Source organism: Pygoscelis adeliae, unplaced genomic scaffold (assembly GCF_000699105.1).
Source record: "Pygoscelis adeliae isolate BGI_AS28 unplaced genomic scaffold, ASM69910v1 Scaffold26, whole genome shotgun sequence".
Lineage (NCBI taxonomy): Eukaryota > Metazoa > Chordata > Aves > Sphenisciformes > Spheniscidae > Pygoscelis > Pygoscelis adeliae.
The window spans coordinates 1,658,704-1,683,819 of NW_008825104.1; the positions used below are offsets into that span (position 1 = coordinate 1,658,704).

The 25,116-nt window shown below is 39.9% G+C and overlaps 1 protein-coding gene across 1 annotated transcript in view; it reads right to left on the minus strand.

The window, feature by feature from the left end:
- Positions 1 to 25,116, minus strand: part of DOCK8 (dedicator of cytokinesis 8) — a 74,814-nt gene that overhangs the window by 33,206 nt on the left and 16,492 nt on the right. Inside the window, exons 13-24 of the mRNA XM_009327224.1 lie at positions 24,699 to 24,861; positions 13,819 to 13,936; positions 12,048 to 12,118; positions 11,223 to 11,361; positions 9,665 to 9,766; positions 8,848 to 8,943; positions 7,520 to 7,754; positions 6,401 to 6,565; positions 4,432 to 4,607; positions 2,558 to 2,653; positions 1,163 to 1,258; positions 204 to 353 (exon numbers count right to left, since the gene is read on the minus strand). Coding sequence (XP_009325499.1) covers positions 204 to 353; positions 1,163 to 1,258; positions 2,558 to 2,653; positions 4,432 to 4,607; positions 6,401 to 6,565; positions 7,520 to 7,754; positions 8,848 to 8,943; positions 9,665 to 9,766; positions 11,223 to 11,361; positions 12,048 to 12,118; positions 13,819 to 13,936; positions 24,699 to 24,861 — 1,607 coding nt within the window. The remainder of the gene's footprint in view (positions 1 to 203; positions 354 to 1,162; positions 1,259 to 2,557; positions 2,654 to 4,431; positions 4,608 to 6,400; positions 6,566 to 7,519; positions 7,755 to 8,847; positions 8,944 to 9,664; positions 9,767 to 11,222; positions 11,362 to 12,047; positions 12,119 to 13,818; positions 13,937 to 24,698; positions 24,862 to 25,116) is intronic.

Consider the following 25,116-nt stretch of genomic DNA (forward strand, 5'->3'; position numbering starts at 1 on the left):
AGCAGGCTGGGGAGCTGAGCTGAATGAAAACAGTCTGCCAGGGGTGCACAAGGCTGCCCCTTGCACAGCCACAACTCTTGCTTAAGGTCCATGTGAGAATACTGCCTCAGTTTTGGCCTAATTCTAGTGACGCTGCTGAAGGTGAAATGGGATTAAATACAGCTCGGTGTAACACAGGGTGAGTAGCAAGGATCTACATTTACCTTTTGTGGTTTGACTAAAAGTGCAGCAATCTCTGAAGTAACTACACTAACTATAGTGGTAATATCATCTTTGAAGCGATCGGAGAACCGGCTTCTTCGTGGGTTGTCTTGCTTCTCTATGTTGTGAACATACTGAGCCATACTCTTTATCTGTAAAGCAGAAAAAAAAATATTAAACAAATGCCCAAACTGGAGGTAAAACTACTGCTTTAAGTTAGTCCATGGGAGTAAGAGTCCCTGCTTGTTTTTCCCTGAATGTAATCGCTCTCATCTTCTCAGAGCTGCTGTGATAAATCCTACATGTACTGGCAATGACAACAGACAGCTTAAGACTCGCAGACAGATACTGATTACTGTTCATGTTCACATAGTTGGCTACTCTCAGGACCTGAAATCAGAATCACCCTGCCCAGTCCCTTGCATCTGCAGCTCTGAAATGCTGCTGTTTGCAACTTTTGCCCTTCGTGATGACAGACAGGGAGTGACGCTTCTGGAATTAATTCTTATTTCTTGACCTGCTGTTGGGTTGCCTATATGCTGCCAGTGGAAATCAGTATGTTTTTTCCACTGACATCCACCACCTCAGGGCTCTGTGAAACTGTGATTTTGAGGAGCCTTGTCACTGCTCCCATGTTGTTAACAAAGTGGAAAAGACAGGAAAAGGTATTCACAGAAAAGGAAGGGCTCAGTTTGATGTCTGTCTTTCAGCCTTCTGCAAGGTGTGGACCACTGTGCATGTAGTTCATGCAGGACTTTGCCATCACAAGCTGTCAGTGGCGAATGAGGGTGAATATAGAGAATTCTTTAGTTGTACTTCCATTATTTGGGACCTCTCCTTTTTACGCTGGGGCTGAATAACTGAAGATATCACCACCCAACTAAATCTGTGCCTGGAGTACCTGCTACATTTAACTTACTATACCATTAACTTACTGTAAAATACCACTGTCAAATCTTACCAGGAGCTCAAAGAAGAACCAGGCATACTTGAAGACAGATTCTCTCACCATACCCGTGCTGACCACCATCTGCAGTGCCAGCTCCTCATGGAAATGCTAGATAATAAACACAGAGTGTTGGGAAATGGCTTTTCAATCAACTCATCTTCCCTGTGGGAAACTCCCCTATACTGGAGAGTCAGCAGCTGGATGGGGATGTGTGGACATCCCTGTAGGATGAGAAGGCAGATTTGACCAAAATGACATATAAGGAATGTTGGTGGCAAACAGACTTTGGGACCCATTTTTCTGTGGCTCCAGAACCCCGGATAACTAAATTGGGAAATGCCTTTGGTCTATCGTCAGGCCACTGGCTTTGTGCATGACAGGGAGCAGTCACGTTCCCCACTCCCCCCTAAACATTTCCATTTAGCACATCCATGTTTTTTGAGAGAAGATAGGTGTAAGATTGTCTCTGTAGTGGGAGAGAAGGACATAGCAATAACAACAGCAGAGCTTGTACAGAGGTTTTTAGTTGGAGACAATACTCTTTGCAGCGAGATCTGACCATAAGACACCCAATTCCAATGATCTAAACTTTTAGGAAACTCAAATCTGGACTAAAAATTTATTGCAATGTCTGTTTTCTATTCCTGACACAAACAATAAAGCTAATGAGATTCCTAAGCATATTTACATTGAATAGGACATATTAATCCATCCAATATTCAGATTGGTTATAAACCTCTATGCTTTTTGGCAGAAATCAAACCAATAAACAGGAGTAAGAAAGGGGAGTTTCTTAAATGTAATTCAGATTCTGAACTGCTCATTGCAGAGTTTTTCTCCTGCTTCTTCATTCAAAACCACTGCTACTGATCAATGCCAAACACAAGATACAGCTCTGGAAAAATTATCTGTGTGATATGGTATCTTCTATGTTGTTAAAAAGCTATTTGGGAATACATACTCAAGATAGGAAGGAATTTCTTGGTTCTAAAAGCTACAAAAAGGGGAAAAGAAAAACATTCTTTACAGAAGAAAGAGATGGCAAACATTTCTGAATGCAGTTTACTGTAACATGTACAGGCAGGTATCCAAGGGTAAACAGCAGTGGAAAAAGACAGAGGCCCTAACACCTTGAGAAAGAGAGCAAAGGGAGGATCCAGGCAGGCTGCTACTTGTCTAAATCTGTCCTGGAAAAAGAATCTAAAGACTCTGGAGCAGAAGCAGAAAAGTTTGGGTAATATTTACCCCCTGATTCAATATTCCATCACAAACTCCTTGTTCGACAAAACCAGTTGTCATTTTGTTCTCTCTCTCCCCTCTCCTCGTTTAGAAGTGCTCATTGCCAGCACTGCCTCAGGAGGCTCCAGGCTCTGTTAATGTGTGCCCTCACGCTTAGTGGTAGGCTACCTTTTTATTGGATGGTCTTGGACTTGCACAAACACTTGGCATGTCATTTGTTCCTTCAACATAGAAAGACATCCGGCTGGAGCTGTGATCCATAGGCTGGAGGGCGTAGCCAGAAGAAATACATAATAGTAAGTTAATACATAACTTGAGCTAATTAACAGAGAAGAAATCAGCAGCGGTGGTTTTTCTGGAAGGTATGCACACATGTTCACCTAAACAGCTCTTCCTTTCCTTCTCCCCATCCCCCTTTCCAGTGGAGGCCAAAGACGACCTAAATGCAGCAGCCGCAGGAGCGTGCAAATGCCAACACTGCCATCACGTGCCCAATTTCAGCACTGCAGCTGTATTTTTGAAGTGCTGCCCCTTTCAAGGGTAACTGTCCTTTAAGTTTATCCGGTGGCTTTACATCCGAAATTAACTAGCATCTGGGAGTCTTCCTTCCACTAAAACTAATGCCAATTTAAAAGGCAGTGAAATGGCAGCAGCCAATTGTAAATTGCTACATTTATCAGTGTGATGAAGCTGTAATATCAAACATTTTGATTTTGTATTAATTTGGAAAAAAAAAGCCTTGAGATCTGTTTTTTTAGGACACAGTACATTAGAGTAAAATTCATAAAGCTATTAAGTTCAAATCTACATTATTAAAAATTGCTATGTATGAATATGTATGCCCATATATACAAATCAAATAGATTGGCAAAGCCTGTGCACCTTACTAGCTCTGGTTTAATTTGCTGAAGACAAGCACCCATTCACTTTAACTGGAGAGGCACGTGATCATTCAATGGAGAAAAGGCTTCAAAATGTTTCTGAAAACAACCTGCTTGAGAAGCAGTGTTTTATATACATAACACCCAAAGAAAAGGGAGGGGGGATACGGTTCAGAGCTCAGCAGACATGCTGCTGTGGAGCTCTGCCAGGGCTGCAGCTAGGAGCAGGTTCCTTGCACAGGAGAAAACTCCTGCTTTTGTCAGAGGCACAGCTTCCCAGCTCTGCTGGATGGGGAACTCTAGATTTTGGTTTCCCCAGAGAGCTAAGCACAGTCATCCTCATAAAGCTCTGATATGAGCCTGGGATGCCGTAGACCAGCAAGCACCAGGTGCCAATCAGGGAAGCAAAATTCTGCTTCTCAGCTGTCATCGTCCTTTCTATCCCATAAGCTGTTGGTGGCACATGCACAACATGTAGTTGTGCATGAGAAAGACAGAGGAAGTTTGTGTTTCACTCTGTGGTTGAATTAAGTATCTGGAAAGACCCAGTTACAAAATGTGCATGTGGCATCTGTACTATAGCTGATAAAAAACCATGGGACTGCTGTCATATAAATTGCCTACTTTTTTTTTAACAGGAAACTATTTAGCACTAAACAGGCTCTGTGATTTGAAAAAAAAAAAAAGAGTTAAAAGGAGCAAGAATAAATTATCAGTGCATTTTAGGAAAACTATTTCCCTTCTGAGGGCTCTTTCACCCCTTTCAGAAAGTGAATCTGTTCCCAGTGTAATCAAAAGTAGTCTTTTCTCACACTGACCCTGTGCAACCTTGACCAGCCCACGTCATCAGACATGAACAGAACCTAAATATCAGGAAGAACAGGAGAGTGAGGGACATCAAAAAAGCAAATCCCTCTGTGGAGTATCTAAGCCTCAAACAAAAGACAGAGTTCCCACCTCTTGCCCTCTTAATTGATAAAAGACATCAGAATTTAGCAATGGGATTTAACGTGTAACTATGCCAAATCAGATAAACAGCAAATGCTTCTGGTGATACATACACTGCATTTACAAGAAGCAAATCCAACCCTCAAAGAACAAATCTACATTATTAGGTTTTGGCCCATACAATTCTCCAGATATTTGTCTTTGTTCTCTTACCTTGGATGACATGATGTTTTTGACCTCCTCATCAGTAGCAGTTTGTGTAACAGTGATGTCAGGATTGCTGCAGCTTATCACTCGGCTCTGCAAGAGTTTACTCCCAACAGACACTGCGGAAGTGCGTCCAAATGTATAATAACGAGACTCTGTCAAAACGGCACTGCTGCCTGCACCTGCCCAAAGGGAGATGTTTGAACTAAGACTAAAGGACATATATATGAGACAAACATGAGATTCAAGCCAGCTTTGCTCAGTTCTGTTACAGCATCACCATTTTGAATAGCATAAAGCTCCTGAAAAACTCACCACTAACTGCTTCATTAACAAATTACACAGGCATTGAATGAAAAGGTGCAGATGTTTTCTGAGTCAACAGCTCACAGGGTGATTGCACAAGCAGTAACAAAAGATTAACAGGGCTACATGAGCCGCAGCACTGTTGCAATAGGTCTTTCTTCTTCCCATGGCTCTTTTTAATTTGCTGTATATTAAGACAAGATTCACGGGCCTAAACACAAAATACCACCTTCAACACATAACATTTAACACCACATTCAAAGTATTCAAGGAAGCAAGGAGTACTGCGGCAAGAATTTCACTAAATGATTACCTAGTTTTCAGCTTCCCCATGGACCTTATTTTTCCAGGATAAAGAATTTCCAAGTGGAGGCAAGCTCAGAGATTTTAGCACATCCTAACATCAGTCTAAGCATCCCTCAAGGGGGATTTAAACGAATATTTGAAAGAGAAAAGGGCCTACTTATCTTTAGCTCCCACAGCATAGCTGCTTGGTGGTAAGTCAGTTAATACATAGCAATTGATCAAATGAATCCTATAGGCTTTAGGACAATGGACTGCAGCAGAATAACAGAACAGTTGAGGTTGGAAGGGACCTCTGGAGGTCATCTGGTCCAACTCCCCTGCCCAAGCAGGGCGACCTAGAGCCAGTTGCCCAGGATTGTGTCCAGATGGCTTTCAAGTATCTCCAAGGTGAGAGACTCCACCATCTCTCTGGGCAACCTGTTCCATTGCTCAGTCACCCTCACAGGAAAAAAGTGTTTCCTGATGTTGAGAGGGAGCCTCCTGTGTTTCAGTTTGTGCCCATTGCCTCTGGTCCTGTCAATGGGCACCACTGGAAACAGCCTGGCTCTGTCTTCTTTGCACCCTCCAAAGACCTATGTATAGATCTTTGTATACATTGAAAATCCTCCCTGAGCCTTGCCTTCTCCAGGCTGAACAGCCCCAGCTCTCTCAGCCTTTCCTCATTGGAGAGACGCTCCAGTCCCTTCATCACCTTTGTTGCCCTTGGCTGGTCTCTCTCCAGTATGTCCATATCTCTCTTGTACTGAGGAGCCCAGAACTGGACACAGTACTCCAGGTGTGGCCTCACCAATGCTGAGTAGAGGAGAAGGATCACCTCCCTCAACCTGCTGGCCAACGTACAGGATTTTATCCTCTGATGACATCCCTAATGCGACGGAGAAATTGGCAGAGCTTGACCCTATGCCACCTGGCAGTAAGTTAGTTTGCATGGAAAGTAGTTTACTGATGTGCAGGCCAGTAAGAAATTGGCATCTTAAGGCCATTTTAATTTCTGGAGGAAGTTCCTCTAAAGAAAGCCTCAGTTTAGGAGATGTCTCTCACTTTCATCTTCATGAAGCTACGGTGTTGCAATAGCTGTGGAGTTCTCTCATCTCAACCCTGCATCTTAAATGCATGACTGAGAGATAGAGATTATGGGGGGCAAGTCCATGTTGCTCTTTGCTGCACTGAGATCCCTGACCTTCCTCTGAGAAAAATGATATATCTGAACAGTGCTGTGCTTAAGTAGTATGCAGTCTGGGTCTGAGAAGTTGTGTTTGCTATTTTATAGGCCAGTTCCCTAAGTCCTCCTCTCAGAAGCACCATGCTGAATAGCATGTATCAAGAAAAAAGAATACTTTTGCAACCCTTGCACCAATATTACCTGCTTTGACTACTTCTCTTTGAGGGTCTGGCAGGCGAAATACATAGTAGACATAAGATGCCAGGAGGCAGTTCCTCCCATGCTGGTCTTTGCTCAGGTCTTTGCTGTTGTGGAGACTGTTCACTATTGCAACCACAGATTCAAAGGCAAACTGTGAGAAGTTGGCTGTGAAACAAAGGCAAGAATTAGTCTCAGCACTGAAGGGTATAATATTATTAGGTGAGGGCGTTCTTTGTACCAATAACAACTAATCCTGCATGCTTTAATCAGTCCTTAACAAATTCAGAGCTTTAGACAGCAACTGCTATACCTGACCAGACCCAAGGTCTACATAGGCCAATGACCACTCTTCAGTAGACCCACTAACTTTCAACCCAATCACTGCTTCTCCATCACTTTGTGCTAGATAAAAGCAGACTGTAACTGTTAATTATAATTTCTAGCAGCCTTCATGCATTTCCTATAAAATACCTACTTGAGGAACACTAAGACTCATTATTCTCCAGCTGACAGACAAACACAAGCTAGCAGGCTTTTCCACAAATATTATAGTGGATCACAAGTGTTGATTACTAAAATGAGATAGGAAATAAACTACACCACTGTCTCCAAGTATGCTTTCCCTCCAGAGTTAACATATGTGATGGGCAACTGGCAACCTCAGTAACAGAAAAAACTGTGTGGGTTACTATACCCTCTCTTATTCGTGCTCACCCAATTCTCTCTAAAGATATTTGGGCAGAGGATATGGTGCAGTCAGCAATGTCAGCTGTAGGACAAGTGATTTTGCTTGCATTTTCCTTGCAAAATAACTGAATACCAAACACAGTTAAACCACAATCCACTTTCTGACCTATATTTCCAGGTAAGTAAACCACTACAATTTAACATACCTCCCAACCAAAGTCTGAGAGTATTCTATGTAGGGCGAAAAGGAGAGAAGGCAGACTCAGTTAAACCTGATTAAGTTGTGCAGTGAAACTGTGTCTTGAGAAGCACAACTCTTTCTGAAGTGGACTACCCCAAATACTAAATCTGAGCCTGGATATTTAGCAATCATTTCCCGCACATCTCTAGGTTGCTTGCACTACCACTCCAAGGCCATGCACCAGTAAATACCTGTCTGGCCAGCTATGACCATGGGCTGTACAGCCAGCTGGAAAAGTTTATCTAGTACCAAATGTAAAAACAAGACAAGAGGTTCAAGGCGTGAAGAATTCAAACAGATAATGCTGAGTTTCAATTCATGTTCCAGTGTAGCCTCTGTAATCTTCTGGTCCATCAGTCGAATGGGGAATGTCACTTGACTTTCCAGAGAATGGCACAGAGTGAAGAACTTCTCCAAGTGGTTATCCTGCAAATACAGCACTCACAATTAACAAAGTTGATATAGTTCAGGCTGCGGCTAGCTAAGCAAAGTCTGATTGTCCTCATGGGAGGAGAGAAAATATTTTCACCCTTCTGGCTTGCAGTGGTGGCTAGCCCTGGAGATCAATTTGTAAAGCAGCTGTCACAGCCTTTTATTTGCTCCTTTTCATCTGGCTGAAATTCAGACTCTGGTTAGATCAGATTAAAAGCAGAAAAGTTAAAGCCCTCACTAAAGTGATTACTTCATTTAATGAAAATACGGTTCCCTCTCCCTGACAAAACTCTGTCATGTCATAGGTCTATCCCTCTGCCACCCACACATAAGTTCCAGCTACACAAAAGTTGTGCGCCTTATGAGCATGCCCTACTTATATTTAAAAGGCATGCTGCAAAGGGGTGATGGACCTGTTTCAGACACAGGGCCTCCAATTTTTGGGACATAGCCACCAGGGTTAACTAGAATGGGATGATGGGTAGGAGACACTGTAAAGGAGCAGAAACAAAATAAAGTTGCACTGCTTCAACCTGTACCCCAGTAGGATGGGCAAAGCTCCAATTTCCTATCACATTCAAATGACCAGAATCATAGAGTTCTCACTCAGCACTAAACTTGTGTGCCCACACCACATGGCATTGACGGCTGAGCTGCCTAAAGCATTCTGGCAGTATAACCTGTCCCTACAGGTGGGGAGGTGCTGTGTCTCTGCAGATGTAGACACATTGTCTGAACTAGCCTTGCAGAATAGAAGATGCAAACTGCAGAAACTGGCACTGTGCCCTGCCAGTGCCTTTCAAACACAGCCTAAGCAGACCCTTGCTGAGCTGAGAGGACACCAGCCTCCCTATTGCTTGATGTGACTTGCTGCTGAGAGTGCTCATTTGTTCACTTGTACCAATGGATTTCATTTCAACAAAGGATTTCATTCTCTGAGGATATCAGGTTACTTCCATAGCTGTTAGTTGTTTTTAAACCTGTGTGGGCTTAAACATCTCCATTTCATAAACCTCCTAAGTTGGTCTGGACATCTGAATTCTCTTTGAAATGAAACTACAGCTGTATGTTGCTTCTGATGCATTACCTGAGTGTGAACAGATGAAACAGCTTGCACTTCAACATTGAAAACACCCTTGTGTCCTTCAACCCACTTAATCGGTGGTGTCTGAGATGGAACTTTCTGTGATGGAAACGAAATATGGGAATCATCATCTTCCTTTTAACTATCAAACAAAAAGTCTGTTTACACGGGCATCTATAGGGTATTCACTCTATTCACTTAATTTTAGATATCCGAATTCAGTGCCATACAGAGGACCACAGCTAGGCATCTTCTTGTTCCCATAGGCTAGATGGAGAGAACTTGATACATTGCACAGGGAAACTTGGAGCACTTCAGCTGGACGCCTAGCACAGACAGTGCGAATATATATCTTCTGATGGGACATTTTTAAGGTTAGAAGTTCCCAGTTAAAGCACTGCCAAAGGCACTCCATGTCATGTGGTGCTACTTGCCGTATTTACTCAGAGGGCAGAGTTTTCTGCTCCAGTAGCAGCACCTGATTCCATTTCTCCTCCCTCACCCACACAGCCACAAAAAAATGAGTAAATCATCCTATGGAAGAAAGCAAATTATTGACTTGACACCCTCTAAACAAATGTATCCCTGATTAGACAATTTACAAGGATTTGCTTGGATAACTAACTTTAAAAAACACAATATAAAATAATAATAACACCAGTGACAATAATAACAACAACATTTTTCTCCAGAGCTTTCCCCTTTTAAAGTACAACAAGGAGGCATTGTCTACAAGCAGTCAGCAATGTTAGCTTGTAAAACACTTACACTATTCTTCTACATTAGGGAAATATTATCTTTTCATAATTTTCTTTGTTACCTCAGGAGAGTGAATTGAATAGTGGAAAGGCAGCTTATCCAATGCAACAGGAAGACAATAATGTCCAGTTTGAAGACGATCATTTAACAGAATTGGCAGCCACTGAAACAAATGAAGAAAAAACACAGCAATATTCATGACTATATACGATTAGGGCTATTTATCTAATTTGTTATGTACAGTCAACAAAACAACAAATGAGATATTGACCCAAGCTTCTCTGCTCTAACCCATTCAACAGTAATTTCTTTGCATTTTAAATTCACTGATAGCTACTGTAGAAAAAGGTACAAGACTGCTTTACAAACCATCCCTTTTGAAGAAAACAAACACAGAGCTTTTCATGTGTGACATATATTATTCTTATAAATCCTACCAGAAGGATTTAGTAGAGTCCATGTTTTTATGTAAAAAATTGTGTATCTTGAATAGACTGATCCTTGGCTTTGAAGGAAACCAACAGAGTTAAAGTTTTGCTAAGGATAAATTGAACATCTTGGTTGTGGTCACCATGAGGATTAAGGCCAGAATGACTCATCATAACCCTGTATTCATATTTGACACACTTAATTTTTCTCCTATTCAAGTCTGAAAGAGACTGTGCATTTGAGGATCCAGGACAGAAATATTTTGTATTTAGGTGAGCAGAAGCTTGAAAATTAAGTCCTCACCTGTGCCAAGTCTTGCTCCTGAACTACAAACTGATTTACTTCTTACCAATCCCATTGACATTGGTGGGACTATATCTGTCCATAAAAGAAAGCCCTTTTGGAAGGATTCTCAGTACTGGGATCAAAAACAAATACAAACTTCATAGCAGGAACTCATCAAAAGCACTTGTCTGGCCCCACAGCTCAACTGCTGACCATAGCACTAAGATGTTTTCAAATCTGAAGTATTATCATCATCTATGCTTTCCTCTTATTTTAAAATCTTTCCAGTTAAAAATATTGATTGATAAAGAAAAAGGTCAAGGAGACTATGCTACAATATATATTTCTTAAGCTAAAATAGGCTAGCCTCAACATGAAGGTAATGAATGCAAGAGAATTACATTTTACCTTCTAGATGCTTTCTGTTTTTTAATTTTGATGTGGGTAAAAGACACTTTAGAACATAAATGATATGCCATATAAAACCTAATTGAAAATATTGTATTAGTTGTTACCTCGTGTATGAACATGTTAGATAACAGTAAATAATTGTAATTGCATATGTTTTAGGGGTTTTATTGCAATAAATACAATCTAACAGAATTAGGTGATATGCTATAAAGCATTGCTGATCCAAATATTTAGGTGTATACTTAACTTCAGTTGCATCAGGTGAATTCATCAACTCCAAAGACACTTAACGATGTAAAATTCCAGGACGAGGATGCAACATAGCACAGGTTGCATCTGCTTTCTGTGAATTAAGATTAAGACCTTCTACTGGTTTTGATGTATTACCATAACCAGAAAGGGAATATATGACAAAATTCTTGAAGAGGAAAGAGTCTGTTTGCATGGGATGTAGATACATATACACACACACTTATATATCACATGGAACTTACTGAATAGCCGAGGAGGGTTTCCACAGATGCTCCTTGCTTTGGCTGGCAGCTGATGTGATAGAACGTGAACAATAGATGGTGCTTCTCTGTGAGTTTTGCTGGCAGCTTAATTTTCACTTCTTCATAAAAGTCAGGGGACCTGTTTAAAAAAATGCCAAGCACATTTCCAATGTAAGTATGAGATTGAGCAGAAGGCAAATTTGCCAGTAGGCTTTTAGATGCTAGGGTTATAAAAACTGTGTAAATCCTGAAAACAGCCTCAGAGCCGAGCTAAACGAAGTACATATATATACAGCTATATTTATGAACTATCTACAGCTTTGAATCAGGAAAAGCATAGATGGTATCAGCTGGAATGTTTCAGTTTTCACCCATCTCTATATTTTCAAAAACATTGTCTTAATTTTGGGTTCCAGCATATTTATTGTGTAAATCCTGAATCCTGAGTCCACATTCATGAGAATGAGAATGTCCCTTCAGCTCTTTTGGATCTGTGAATTCATCGAAGTGAATGCTGTTACAAAGTTGTGCTGCTGCTTCCTGCTCCTGTTCCTTAATCTTCAGATTAGGAATATTCTCAACTAACCTCTGAAAAGCTCCAAACAAGAAAAGCAAGAGTCGCTTACACAATGGTCACTTATGGAAAAATGGTCACTTATGCAAATGCAAGTAGCAATCCAAATTAGATATGACAAATCTGCATAAAATGTAAATGTTTAAAATGGATTAGTACCAGCATTCCTTGATGAACTATGTAGGCTAAGAATTATTTAAAGAAGTCATGATTAATACTTCTCAAATCACACATATAGCAACAATACTTACTTATTATGATATGTGATAGCTGTGTGTATTTCTTGCACAAATTCTGGACCTGAAGATTTCCCAAAAATTACCTACATTAAGAAGAAAAGAAAGTAACAGCAGTCAGGTCTAAAGCATTCAATTGTCATCATCTTATATACATTTTAAGACAGTATCTGAAGGCTGAAAATGACTCTTCAATTTTATCTTAGCATGTTGACACAAATGTCTTACTACGAAGCATCTTCCCCACACACCATTCAGGGTAAAACACCAGGAAAACAGAGCAGAGGTCATTTCCGGAGCCAGTGACTACCTCCCATCACATTCTCCAGTCATGCACTAAAAAGTTAGGAATTGCAGGAATACAGTTATGGTAAGCCTCTTACACATTGTCACATTGACTTTAACTAAATGCTAAAAAGTTAAATTAAAATTATTTTTAGAAGTTTGTTTTTCAGTTGTAGCCTGCTCACTTAGGGTGAGACCCATCTCACCTTACCTTAGAGTTCCCAAGTTCCTTTACAATCAATGAAGAGAAATAGGCATTTTCGGTGCACGATTTGCTTCCCTCATTTCAAACATAGCCTCATGGTAAGGTCCTGGAACGCAATAACTTTAAAGGGAGCCCTGGGACATGAGCTTAGATAGAAGTATATCTGTACAGCACAAGTCCATATGTATTGAGATAAAGCTCTCTCACGGTGGAGAGGGATGCCAGACAAACTGTGTCTGTCCTAAGCATTTGTCAAAACTTAATCGTAATATGGGCAGAGTTTAAGGAAACCAACAATGCAGTATTGTGTAAAAGATGGTGCTACATTCACATGGCACAGCTCCAGCTCTGGAAGAAACATGGCTTGGGAAAACACTGTGCTGAAGCTCTAATTTCAATTCCAGAGCTCATATGGAGTAAGGCTGAGAAGCATATACTGTGCAGTGTCAGCACACTGATAAAGGCTGGTCAGGTGTCAGTCCTTGCTCCAACATATTGGATTAAAGTTCCTCAAGGTAATATTTCCACTCTTTTTTTTCCCCCTCTAACACATAAAATCACAAAAGATTTTATCCCAATTATGTCATTTTCAAATAGCCGATTACGCTGTCTGACAATTTCCCAAAAAATTCAGGCTGAAGCAGACGTCTGGGTTAGAACACTTCAAACTGAACATCTGAAGCTTAGTAAAGCTGAAGGGAGGATCTTATAATGAGAAATGTTGAACAACCTGAACACAGACAGTGCTGCCTGCTCTGCTAGTAGTGCACATGTATGCCCTAATACACAACGTGTTTCAAACACAGAAAATTCTACCTACACTGCATGATTGTGCACCCGTTCAGATTCAGGCAATGAAGATCCCAACTTCCAGCTTCCAGTGTTACACATGAGTATTTGTGTACACATAGTGCATATGGAGGAATTACACTGGAAGATAGACGACATCATTTTTATAAGGTCTCTGAAGTTCTGTGAAATTTTACCATTAGAGTTCCCAACGCAGCATTGATTTAATGCTATGTTACTTTTCTGAAAGTAAGGTAGGAAGACTTAGATAGGAGGGAGTAACATGCCTCCATTCCACTTGAGCGACAAGTATTTCCTGTTGTGGGTAGGGACTACAGCCCTCCTTTATGATGAGAATGACAAGCTTCACAAGCTCTCTGATGTTAGGCTTCCTAAGGTCCCACTAGAAGCTGTGGTGATGGGAAGTAAACAATGAGTTATGTCTTCAGAGGTTCCTCAGGAATACACTTAAGCAAAAGTCTGCTAAGAAATCTCAGCATTTATTACCGGCATTGCACAGGACGGGTCTTCGCCACACATAAACTGGATCTTGATGGTAATGTTTCTTGCAGAAGCCGGTCGGTTAGCAAAATTCAGCCTCTGAGGGTAAACATAGAGGAGATTTCTGGAAGAAAGAAAAGGAAGAATAAAATGGGTAAATGGCAAGCATTTGCATTTCAAAATGAAGTGCACAAACTAGCATTCTGCTGATTCCTCTCCCTGTCCTTCAATTCCACCTAGATAGTGAAAGCTTTGCCAGAACTCCATTCCAAAAGTTCACAAGGAAAAGGTAAGTTCTTGCTGTGACACATAGAACATCCTATGTTTAAGGTTTCTCATAGAGTAAGCTATATCTTTGAGAAGCCAGCCTTCCTATCTCTTTTTTTTTTCCCCCAGAAATATGTAATTCCCAGTTACAAATGAACGAGTATCTTCGCTTGATGTAATGAAAAGCAGGAATCTCTCAAGAAAGCAGTTCCCTTCTCAGCTGCGAAGAATCAGATTTTGGAAGGGGTAAGGAATCACTCAGAGGTGATAAAAACAAGTAAACCAGCAAATAAAGCCAACAACTGAAGTTCATACATTCCCAGCTTATAGCAACAAAATGGCATATATTTCTAGATCATGTAAATCAAAAAGCACTATCAATGAGCCTGAGTAAACACAAACAAGAAATTTTGAACTATAATTCTAGAAACTGACATTTTTTAGGAATGAATACAAATAATGCTTTAAAATACAGCATACTTTCCTGTTCACTAGCTTCTGTACACGGACAGATCACTAAACTTAAAAAGTACCTTTAATTTCTGTGGGGAATTTAGCAGCATAGATGGTCTACCAAGTTCAAACACCAAAAATTCTGGTAGAAGAGTCAAAATGCTAATAGAAAGCTCTTTCTCCAGTGAAGTCTATGGCAAGCCTGAGATTTCAGCTAGACCTGGATTACACACATTCTGGCATCACGATTATGTCTATTTAATGTCTCATTCTCCTGGTCTGGTATAGGATTCTCACTGTTTGTCCTGAGTGTAAGGAATAAGACTAGTGTTGGTGGAAGCATGCTGGCTTCCAGTGAGAAACAATGAGAACTACTCATGGGCTTTCATGCTTTCCTTTTGTCTGTGACAGTCAGAAGCTACACACAAAATTGACCTGTCCTTATCACGGACATCTCCTCAGCACTATTGTCAGCTGAAAACATGGAGCAGCTTCGGAGAATGTTGTCATTAAGTCAGACAGTCCATCTTCCATTTGTTGTATCCCAAGACCTGGAAAACTGTGGCTGATTCTCCTTATTGCCATGTGTCACAATGTGACAATACTCTTCAGCTACACAGTCCATGCTGCTTTGCTAACCAACACATGCTACATGGGCCATGGCATGACTTAGCAAACAAACTAGCATGTAACTTTCCTTTCCCTTTGTTCAGAATAGTACTCCTGCCTGCCACACTAATGCACTTTCTTCCTTACCTTCTTAAATGCAATTTCTGCTCTGCCAAATTCTCTCCAAGATGATATTAGGAAAAGCTAAGTGAAAGAGAGAAATATATTGGTAACCTCCACTGAATTATGCCTGGGGGAATGACATATTATATAAAGGATATTATCAATATTACATCTGCCAAAGGTGAAGAAATACATGTAGGGGAGGCTGCATAATCCAGTCATTGCTTCATTAATCTGCAGCCCAGCAGAAGATGTCACAAATCCATATAATGTCCCTGAGCACTGGATTTTACATTTAGATGTGACTTGAGATGAAAGATATGTAAAATCACAGAGAGCTCTCTGCTGACTACACAACCAAGGAAGCATTATTCCAGCAAGTACTGTACCAAAGAGCTGAAGCGTCTGCCATTTATGCTCAAGCAGTTTTAGGGATCTTGCTTACATGTGTATTAAACCCATCAGCACTGAGGAAGAACAGAGGCAAATGCTGACTCTGTATGTCCTGCAGAGGTGAAAGCGATGACTAATTTTTTAAAGCAGAAAGGTGGGGAGACGATCAAAAGAGGTTCCTTCAAACAGGCATGAATTGTAAACCCATTGCTGACCACTGAGTAAGTGCTACTGCCTGCTGGCATCTGTACCCTCCAAAAGCCTGAGAGGAAGCAATGACAAGGAGCAGGCACATGGCAGTTAGCAGGGGTGTCAGGGCAGCACATACTGCTGTCTTTTAAATAATAGGACAGCTAGCACGCCCATAAGGACATGGTGAGCTCCAGGAGGCATTGTGTCTCCCTGGAGGCTCTGCACTGAGCAGAAATATTCAAACAACATGCCACAGCAATTACTTTTGGTCAGTGTGATTAAACTTCTACCCTCACTCCCCCCACAGAAAGTGCAGGGCTCTACCTCCAGACAGAGTCAGATGTGCTTACAGAAAGCAAAAGAGCTATTCAGGGTCAGTATGGGTCAACAAAAGCCATGGCAGAGCACTCAACTTCACTAAAACCAGAGTCCCACAGGACAGCAGAGTCCTGAGTGAGGCATGGATCCAGACAGCTTCTCTGGGTCGGAGACTGACCCAGCAGAGGGACAGTAAGATAGGCTATTTCAGAGTCACTTGCTGTGAAAGCTAAGGGTCCACATAGCCTGATACAGGACACCATGTAGCAATTCTCATTTGAATTTGCTGACTTTCCTACACTTTCATGGGACTTAGCAGTGGTGATTTGATCACCTCCCATGGCCAAGGCAATGCAGACCTATCTTCTGCCAAAATAAAATCTATGCAGAGTTTCAAGGCTGTGACCCTTCTCATTGAATATTCCCATTTGTAATTATTGGTTGTGCATGTGTGTGACATAATAAAATCCTTCCCCTTGCTAAATTACACAACATGTGAGGTGTCAACAAGTGCATCTCAAACTTCTAATAAATACTAGGCATGTTCATTGATGACAGTGACAAGAACGCTATACACCGCAAAAGCCAGTATGTGTGCAAATAGTCACTACTGATATAAACCACAAATGTTCTACAGGTGAACAGTGATGGATGGGTTAACATTGCCATTTAACAGTTATGGTACTGGAAATAAAAACCAATACAACCATTAGTTATAATTCTCAATCTTTGTTGATTCGTCTACACTTTTGTCAGGGTGGGTGGGGAATTTTCGGAAAAAATGGTTGAAAATTATGATGCAAATCACAAACACTTTACCAAATATAGAAACCTGTTCTTGGCAGCCACTGACTAGAACAAATGGCATAATGATAGAACTTCAACATGTCATGCTCATGAGGATGTATGTGTGTCATATATTCTGTATCTTAGTATGGATAATTTGCATAATAGTTTGAATTATTTTTCTCATGTTGCTAAAATCAGGAATCAATCAAAAGAGTCAGTGGTCAGATCCTCATTAAATTTAGGCTGAGAGTGATTGTCATTTTATTCTGTCCATTAGCATTGGTGTAAAAACCTTATTACATTTCCTACTAAAGTTTTAGTCAACAAGAAAAAAAATGTTGCCAGAAGAACTGAGTGGAAGGCTGACTCAAAACATCATATTTCTGCAGATTCAAATCACAAAATTATGACAAGAAAATAGATATTTCTAAATTTAAATGTGACCTAGATATTAGAGGCAAGTCAGACTAAAATTTAACAGCTTTCTCTCCAGGACTCGTAGTTATTCATTATACATCATTGAACTGACCTACCATTACTTCAAATATCAAATATTGCAAACAAGTAATCAATGACATAATGTGTTTGAAAACCAAGACCAAAGGCAAATAACTGAGATTTTGTGAATCATAAAAATCACCAACAAAATAATTTCCTACTTATCATGTTGGTTTTCTGGTGCACAAATGTAGGCAACTTTTTGACACAAAATTGCCTTCTTTACATCATCTTTTTCAGAAGTTACTCTTAAAACGGTTTTAAAATTTTCAAATATGAAAATCAAAGAGATGATACACCTTCTGGTGTCTCTGTCCTCCATGCTTTGCAGTCCTCTACCAAACTAAAGCCACTGTTCCATTGATAATAACCTCAGTTTCCCTGCTCTTTTCAGTATTATTAAATCCTGAGTGGCAGTGTTATTAAAGTGGATAAAATGAGTGGATATCCACCAGGTATCAACTATTGCAATGTCAAGACACTGTAATAACAAGATGGTAGGTCACACATAAGCCATTGCCCAGTTGCCTGAATGAAGTATGAAAAGCTGAAAAAAGGAAGATAGTAACTATACCATAGAGCTGTATTTTATACATCCATTCACCATCCCAGGACCTGTGATTCCTCCAGCTGTGTAGACAGAGGCAAAGCTCTATCCCAATACTGTCATTGAACCCCGATAATCAAAGAGTGAAATTTCTGACATACCAGATTTTTACACATAATAGTGAACCTATTTCAAATACGATGATACAGCTGAGAATTGTGGTGAGATAATTTTGTCCTGATATATTTAATTAATAAATGACACAGTGAAGGAGTGCTAGTAAGTACAATAGCATACCATATATTCCCAAAATACTGGTAACATGCCCCCCTGAAGTTACATGTGTTAGATAATGGGAGGCAATATTTCATATTTACCAGCATCTTCTTGTCACAGACACTATGCACTTCTAGAATTTCAGTTGAAAATGCTTAAAAACCTCAGTGAATGACATAGGATTTGGCAGCATGCAAGATCTATGCAGCTAGAAGTCAACAGGTGGAACTTGGATTTGTTTTAATCATCTCATTGATGCATTTACACACTCCCCCATCCTGACCGGGGAGGCTGGAAGCTATACTGAAAAACTGCACTGCTCTTGAGTGATGCGTCTTCTCTAAACTGTACACCTCAAAGTAACCATTTACCAAGCAAGAGGGAAAAAAAATCCAGTGAGAAAACTGATGTCCTCTCTCTCTAAGTGCCCTGCAAACCTAAGCTAAAGAAGTTACCTGTTCTTACCAAAAGGGAAGCCACCTACTACTGCCAGTATGTCAGCACTATTAACAATTCTTGAATGAAGTTACTGGAGCATTTTCATTCCAGTGAAAAGCAGACAAATGGTTTGAAGGAGAAAGCACAGTGTCCTGAGGTTAGCAAAAAGGTCTGCAGGCTTGGAAAAGAATGTTTAGGTTCTAAGAGTCTTGGCTGGGAGCTCTTTACAGAAGGACAATATTCAGCACCCTACTACCTAATCAGCGGCAGTATCAGTGATAATTTTTCTTAAGACATTCATGCAAGACCAAAGCATAAGCCGCTGCCCGCTGAAGTGGAACTGCAGCAAAACCAAATCAGTGAAGATGCTTTCATTCAAAACCATCTGGAAAGGTAGGCCCCTCACACTACTGATGTCTTTTGTGTTTTCAGTTATAGCTTCTTTCTTGAGAGGAAGGTGAGCATTCAGTGTTGCGCTGACTGCTAATAATAATGATTAATGAGCAGCCCAGTTTTTCCGGGAAGCCATTGTGCTAGATAATGAAGTGCTTTTATCTCTACATCTTAGAGGAGAAGCAATAGTGATACCCTTTACAAGACAGGGAAAAAGAAGTGGGAAAAAATGGCCTCAAGTTTGGGGAATTAAACCACAACAAAAATGCCCAGCATTGTTTGAACATAGTGTATAAACATTAGACTAAACCTCCTAACATTCCTGCATGGTAGGTATCTTGCTGTGGATATGAATGTGCAGTTGGAAAAGATGAGATATAATCAATAAGCCAAGGCTTTGCAGAAAGTCAGTGGCAGAACTGGAACCGGATTTAAGAACTGTCATTCGGTCCCACATTACTTATACTTTAAGAAGTTGCTTGAACTGAGATGCCTACATGTTAATTTCAATCTTTAATTCCTACAGGTCTCTGGAAGACTCAGTTTAGCTTCTTGTGAAAGAAAAGAGCACTAGCTTACTTGGTATACATTATAAATGATTTGCATTTGCTTCCTGTTGTTTTAAAAGCTGTCCTTAACAAGATTTTCTTGGTGATAGTGCTCTTTGTTTCCACACAGTAGACCAAAGAACAAACTAATACTGAAGCTGAAGAACAATGGCATCAAAAATACAACATCAGATTTGTTTGGAAGGCAAAACACAATATTTATCAGCATATGATAGATTTTAAATAGTATAAAAGTGCTCAGCAGAATGTGAAAGCATGTATTATACTACTGATTTTCATACAGAGAGCTAGCAGCTATTCAAGACACCAAATTGTGAAGTTGTTTTTTAAATACTGTTGTTGCATTTTGAATTATACTTGCTTAAAAGTCTGCTGAAAATAGTTTTCAAGAACCTAATTTATGATGTCAAGTTACAATTAACCAAAATATTTTGAAGAACACAAAGAACCCCTCTAATTAAACCACTTGCATTTGATTATTTTTTTAAAGAAGAATTACACATTTCTTTAAAGGCTCTCTTTTAATCTGGAAGTTTAGACAAATCCATATTTTATTCAGAGTCTCTGCTCAGTGACTACACAGAGATCACCATGCCATGGCGGCATGTCTTCTGCTCTGTCTGTATTACATAATTAATGAAGTTTGTTATGAGGAGTCAGGTGTAATACCTCATCTGAAAGCACTGTGACAAACAAGGTGCCAATAGGAGAGGGGCATGCACTCCCAGCATCCTGTTTGTGAAGTTTTTGTTTTCATTATTTCTGCTTTGTTATGCAGTATTGACAAAGTCATTTTTATCTGAGTAAAAAGCAAAGAAAAATTAGGAAACTTTCCATGAAACCTCTTACTGCTGAGATAGTATAGTAGGTGCCTAGGAGAGATTACGGAGCTTTGAAAAGAGCAGGCAGCTATTTGCATTGGGATGAAATCCTGTGTACTGAGGAGCAGAATAAATCAGGACACACTCACATCTCTGTCTGAAACTGTAGTAGCTAACTTAAGCTGTTCCCTTCACCTGTGCACAACAGTGCAACACTAATCTCCACTTTGTTTACTCTAAAAAAGAAGTTAGAAGTGCTAGCATCTCCGACTGGCACAAAACTAGAGCAACAGCCCTGTAGAAGAAGCACAGGGCTACCATGCTCCCTCCAGATCCCATGGGCAGAGAGGCCGAAAGGAGTAGATAACGCTGTGACGGCAGTAGCAGGAATAACAGACCATTATACACCAATAGCCTTTCCTCACTCAAAACTAGTCAAGGATGGAGTAGAACGATTACCACCAAAGCAGAAGGTCTCCAGCTTGCACTGCAGACTACAGCAAGTCTGAGAACAGTGCCAAGTGGTTTGCAATTAAATGAAACAAAACAGCAAAAGAAAGGGATTTTTCCCCGCCTCCCTCCAAAAATACCCTAAGCGTTAGGCAGTTCCCCTATCAAAGCAGGACTTCCTGTGCCTGGTTAAGCTGAGTTACTGCTGAAGCGACGGGACAAATCCCTCTTCCTCAGCACCTACATTTCATAGTGGCAGTAAGCAGCATCGTTTTCGTTTATATTGCATGAGAAGACAAAATGATAAACAAACTTTAAATTATACGATTTTTCCTATTAAGAATAAAAGAGTATTGAAGGAAATAAATCTTGGAATGTTTTGACATTTTCAGGGAACTATTTTTATTAAAGAAATGTAGGTACACAACAAAAAGAAGTGCTCAATTTCACAGTGCACAAAGAAAGTGGGCTGGCTGATCTCTCTGGCGTAAATCAGAAACAGCATAATTTACAATAATGGCATTACACCAGTATGTAAATTAGCAAGAGCTAAGTTCAAAGACTATAACAGAAGACTCTGCTTCTCCTACCACAAAGGAAAAAGATATTATTTAAAAAAAGACATTTTTCCTTTGAAATATCTTACATTGGCCAAAAAACTCAACAAGTAAACAAAATCTTTGCATTTCTTCTAAACATTCAGCAGAAAAACTGAAGCTAGATGTTTCATTAGTATTTGTCTGGACATGTATAGAAGTATTATGCCAGTAAGAGCTTATCAGACTGTATTTTTATAAGTTTTCATTTATTTGTTTTTCAACTACATTTCTATATGTAACCCTCTCCTACATTCATGATAACGTTAATAGAAAACAGGTAATTATTTTATCCATTTTTCATTCTTTTAATATCTAAATCTATAGTACTGGTAAAAAAAAAAATTGGTTTGCAGACTTACAATAAAAAATTAAGAAACATTAAATCACCTGTAACACACTAGCAGGCCATGACACTCAGTTATGACTAAATGCTAGCACATCGGTTAATTAAGACAGGATGGTTCTACTTTTCAGGTTAGAGGAAAGGGAATAAAATCACATTATTTTATTACTAAGAAATTATTAAGAAACACTTAATGTCTGGCTCTATTCAAATTCAGAGTCACTTTGCATAGGTTCAAACCAGTATTCACCATGCAGAGAACTAAGCAAGGACAACTGCATTAAGCAGTTAAATTAAGCAAATACACTGGCCTACATTCCCTAGCTATGCTTTTGCTCACCAAACGGAGCACTGGTACGACTGTGTGGCAAAAGCGTCTCAGATGGGGCTAGGTGATTCTGGCTTGTGGGAAAAGGAGGTGCTTTCAGTGGCACTACGCAAACGCAAGCGTTACTTCCTGGACCCCACCAAGTTCCAGATTCTGCTGTTCCGTAATGTTTGCAAAGCTGCCTCGTCCGACTTTCTGGGGAACTAATGCTGGAGTTCATTAACAGCTTCAGCTGGCAATTCCCCTTTCTCGCTCCAAACGTGTTTGTCGTCACAAGGCAGTCGAAACATGACGTAGCATTTCTGCATTTTTTCCACCGTTTCCCCAGTGTATCTAACTATAACTGTCTTTAGGGTTTAATTTGGGTATCGATTGAGTTTCCAGCTTACAGCATAACACTACTTATGGCATGTCAGTTGTGTCATCACCATTGATTCACTAAGGTAAAGATTAAGGAAGGCAAATACTGTTTATAGATATTCTCTTCATTATTACAAGTTAGGCTGGACAGATCCTACTTTGTTTTTGTTACAACTTTTACTTAGGGTGAAAATCAAAACAGAGCCCAAAAAGCCTGAAGAGATTAAGCATGCTGCGTGTGAACTCTTGCACAAAGAGTGTAACTGTTGAGCTGTAGCAAGCATTTCTTCTGATGTGGGTGTATGTATCCAATACAGACAGCCTAGCAATGAAGGATAATGCAGAGACACCCAAACTAGCTTCAGGAGATGCAGAAATTAATTTTCAGCATGGTGGCTTTGATATTCATGATGTCTAGTTTACCATGGTGAGAACTAAAGTGAATATTCTGTGCAGACTCAACTCTCTTTCTACTCAGCAACACAGCCATTGCTAATGCTCTTCATTTTCAAAAGCAGACCTTTATACACTACCAGGCTGAACACTGGAGTTAACACATGCTACTCCTTATTGGGGCCAGACAATGAACAGGAAAGTTAAAATTCTGTCTTATTTTTTCATTTAAACTCAAGTTCATTTACATTTGCACTTTCAATTGTATAAGAACTACTTCCCCTATAGAAATGTCTGCATAGAAGCCCTAAAAACTGGGGGTGGGGAAGACATTCACTCATATCTTTGATATACAGAGAAGACAGCAGTACCGTAACACTCTGCATTTTAGCATTCTGGTGCTGAGAGCACAAAGAAATTGCCCTCAGGAGTTTGAGTATCACAGATTCATGGCACAGCCCAGGAATAACTCCTCCAAAACTTCTAATGAGGATCTATCCAAACTGGCTTACTTACTCATTTCCCTGCTGACACCACACTGCAAGTTGTTATCGTAAGATAAGATGCCACTTCCTTTTTTTGCTTTCCTTAAAAGCTGGGACCCAAATCCAAGTGTCACCAACAGCCCCACTGGCTCACCAGTTTCCTGTGAAGGTGTGGAGCATCTCCCCAGGACAAATTAGTCTGCAGCCTTGCAGTTCTGAGTTGTACTGAACCATAAGTCTTGCCCTTCCCTTCTCCCCTTCTGGGTGGGGTCAGGTGAGTGGGTGGGAGAGCTGGCGCTTTGCTAATCTCTGCTGCAAGAAGTGAATAAGCTTTACATCCCTTCATTCAGCTTCTTCATTCTGTGATTCCTAACGGATAGTCACATCTTTGCCACTAATGCAATTCAGTACCAAGCTACTGTTTCAGGGATCAGAAAAGTCTCTTAGAATACCATCAAATACTGCTGTAAGAAGCATTCTGCTTTACTTCCATGCCTTCGTTAACACAATGGTCACATGAAAGTTAGTATTTCTGTATCTATAATACTGTGATACACCTGTTTTGAATTATTGCTAGTTAGCTATTACCAACATAACTGCTCACTAGCACCACTATGCTGCACAAACATGTTGAAGCACGGTCTTTTGATATTCATTTCTTCTTGGAGACTCAGATGTGCCAGACCACTAAGAAATTATGGGAATTGCTCAGTGCATGCTACTGAACACTGTGGTCTCCTTGAAACAACCAGAATAGAACAGATTTAAGAAAAGAAACGGCATAGCCTAGAGTCCTTGTTCATGGTGAAAAAGTACACAGAGCAACACATTACTTCCTCAGATGCCCAGATGACTCAAATTAACAGTAGAAACCACCCAGCACAAACATTTACCAAAACTGTTAAAACTGATAATAAGATCTACTGGGGAAAAAAAAAAACAGAAGAGGAAAGATATATATATATATATATGCCAAGTCAATGGGAGCTGTTAGGGGTTTTTTTGGACATTTTAGAAAAGTTTTCAAAGGACAACATAATTACATTAGTAAATACACTATAGAACATCTTGCAGGTGTTTTATCTTGTAATGGCTAATAAGATTAAATCATCAGCCTAAAGCACAGACTTTAAAATTTTTTAAAAATATTTTTAGCTTCTGTTTCTGAAAAAAATATATCTAAATCACAATTATTTTTGAAAATTGATCTTAAGAATTTAAAAAATATATGTTATTTCTTACCTATAAATGGTATGGGGAACATACACTTCTCTAATTGGGAATTCCAAAATCTCTTTGTGAGGACGATTACGGTTTTCTGGAAATGGCTTGACTGGTAGTAATTCTGGTGTCAGACAATAACCAAGGTTTTCTGGAGCTGGGGAAATCTCCAGTTTAAGTGTTCCTTTAAAAAAAATCACAAAATCTCAGCAAAAATATAAAAAATAACCAACGTATAATAGAACAAAATGAAAACAATATGTGAGGTTACACAGTAACAGTGCAGAAATAAGAACTGGATCTTTGACTTGAAGACTGCATGAGGATGAAAGCATAGGTGTAGAAGGATACTCAGGAAGTAACCTACACACATCCCTACACATCAGGCCAATGTATAGCTCTTTATGTCTATCCTGTACAATTTCAAAGAAACAGGAAA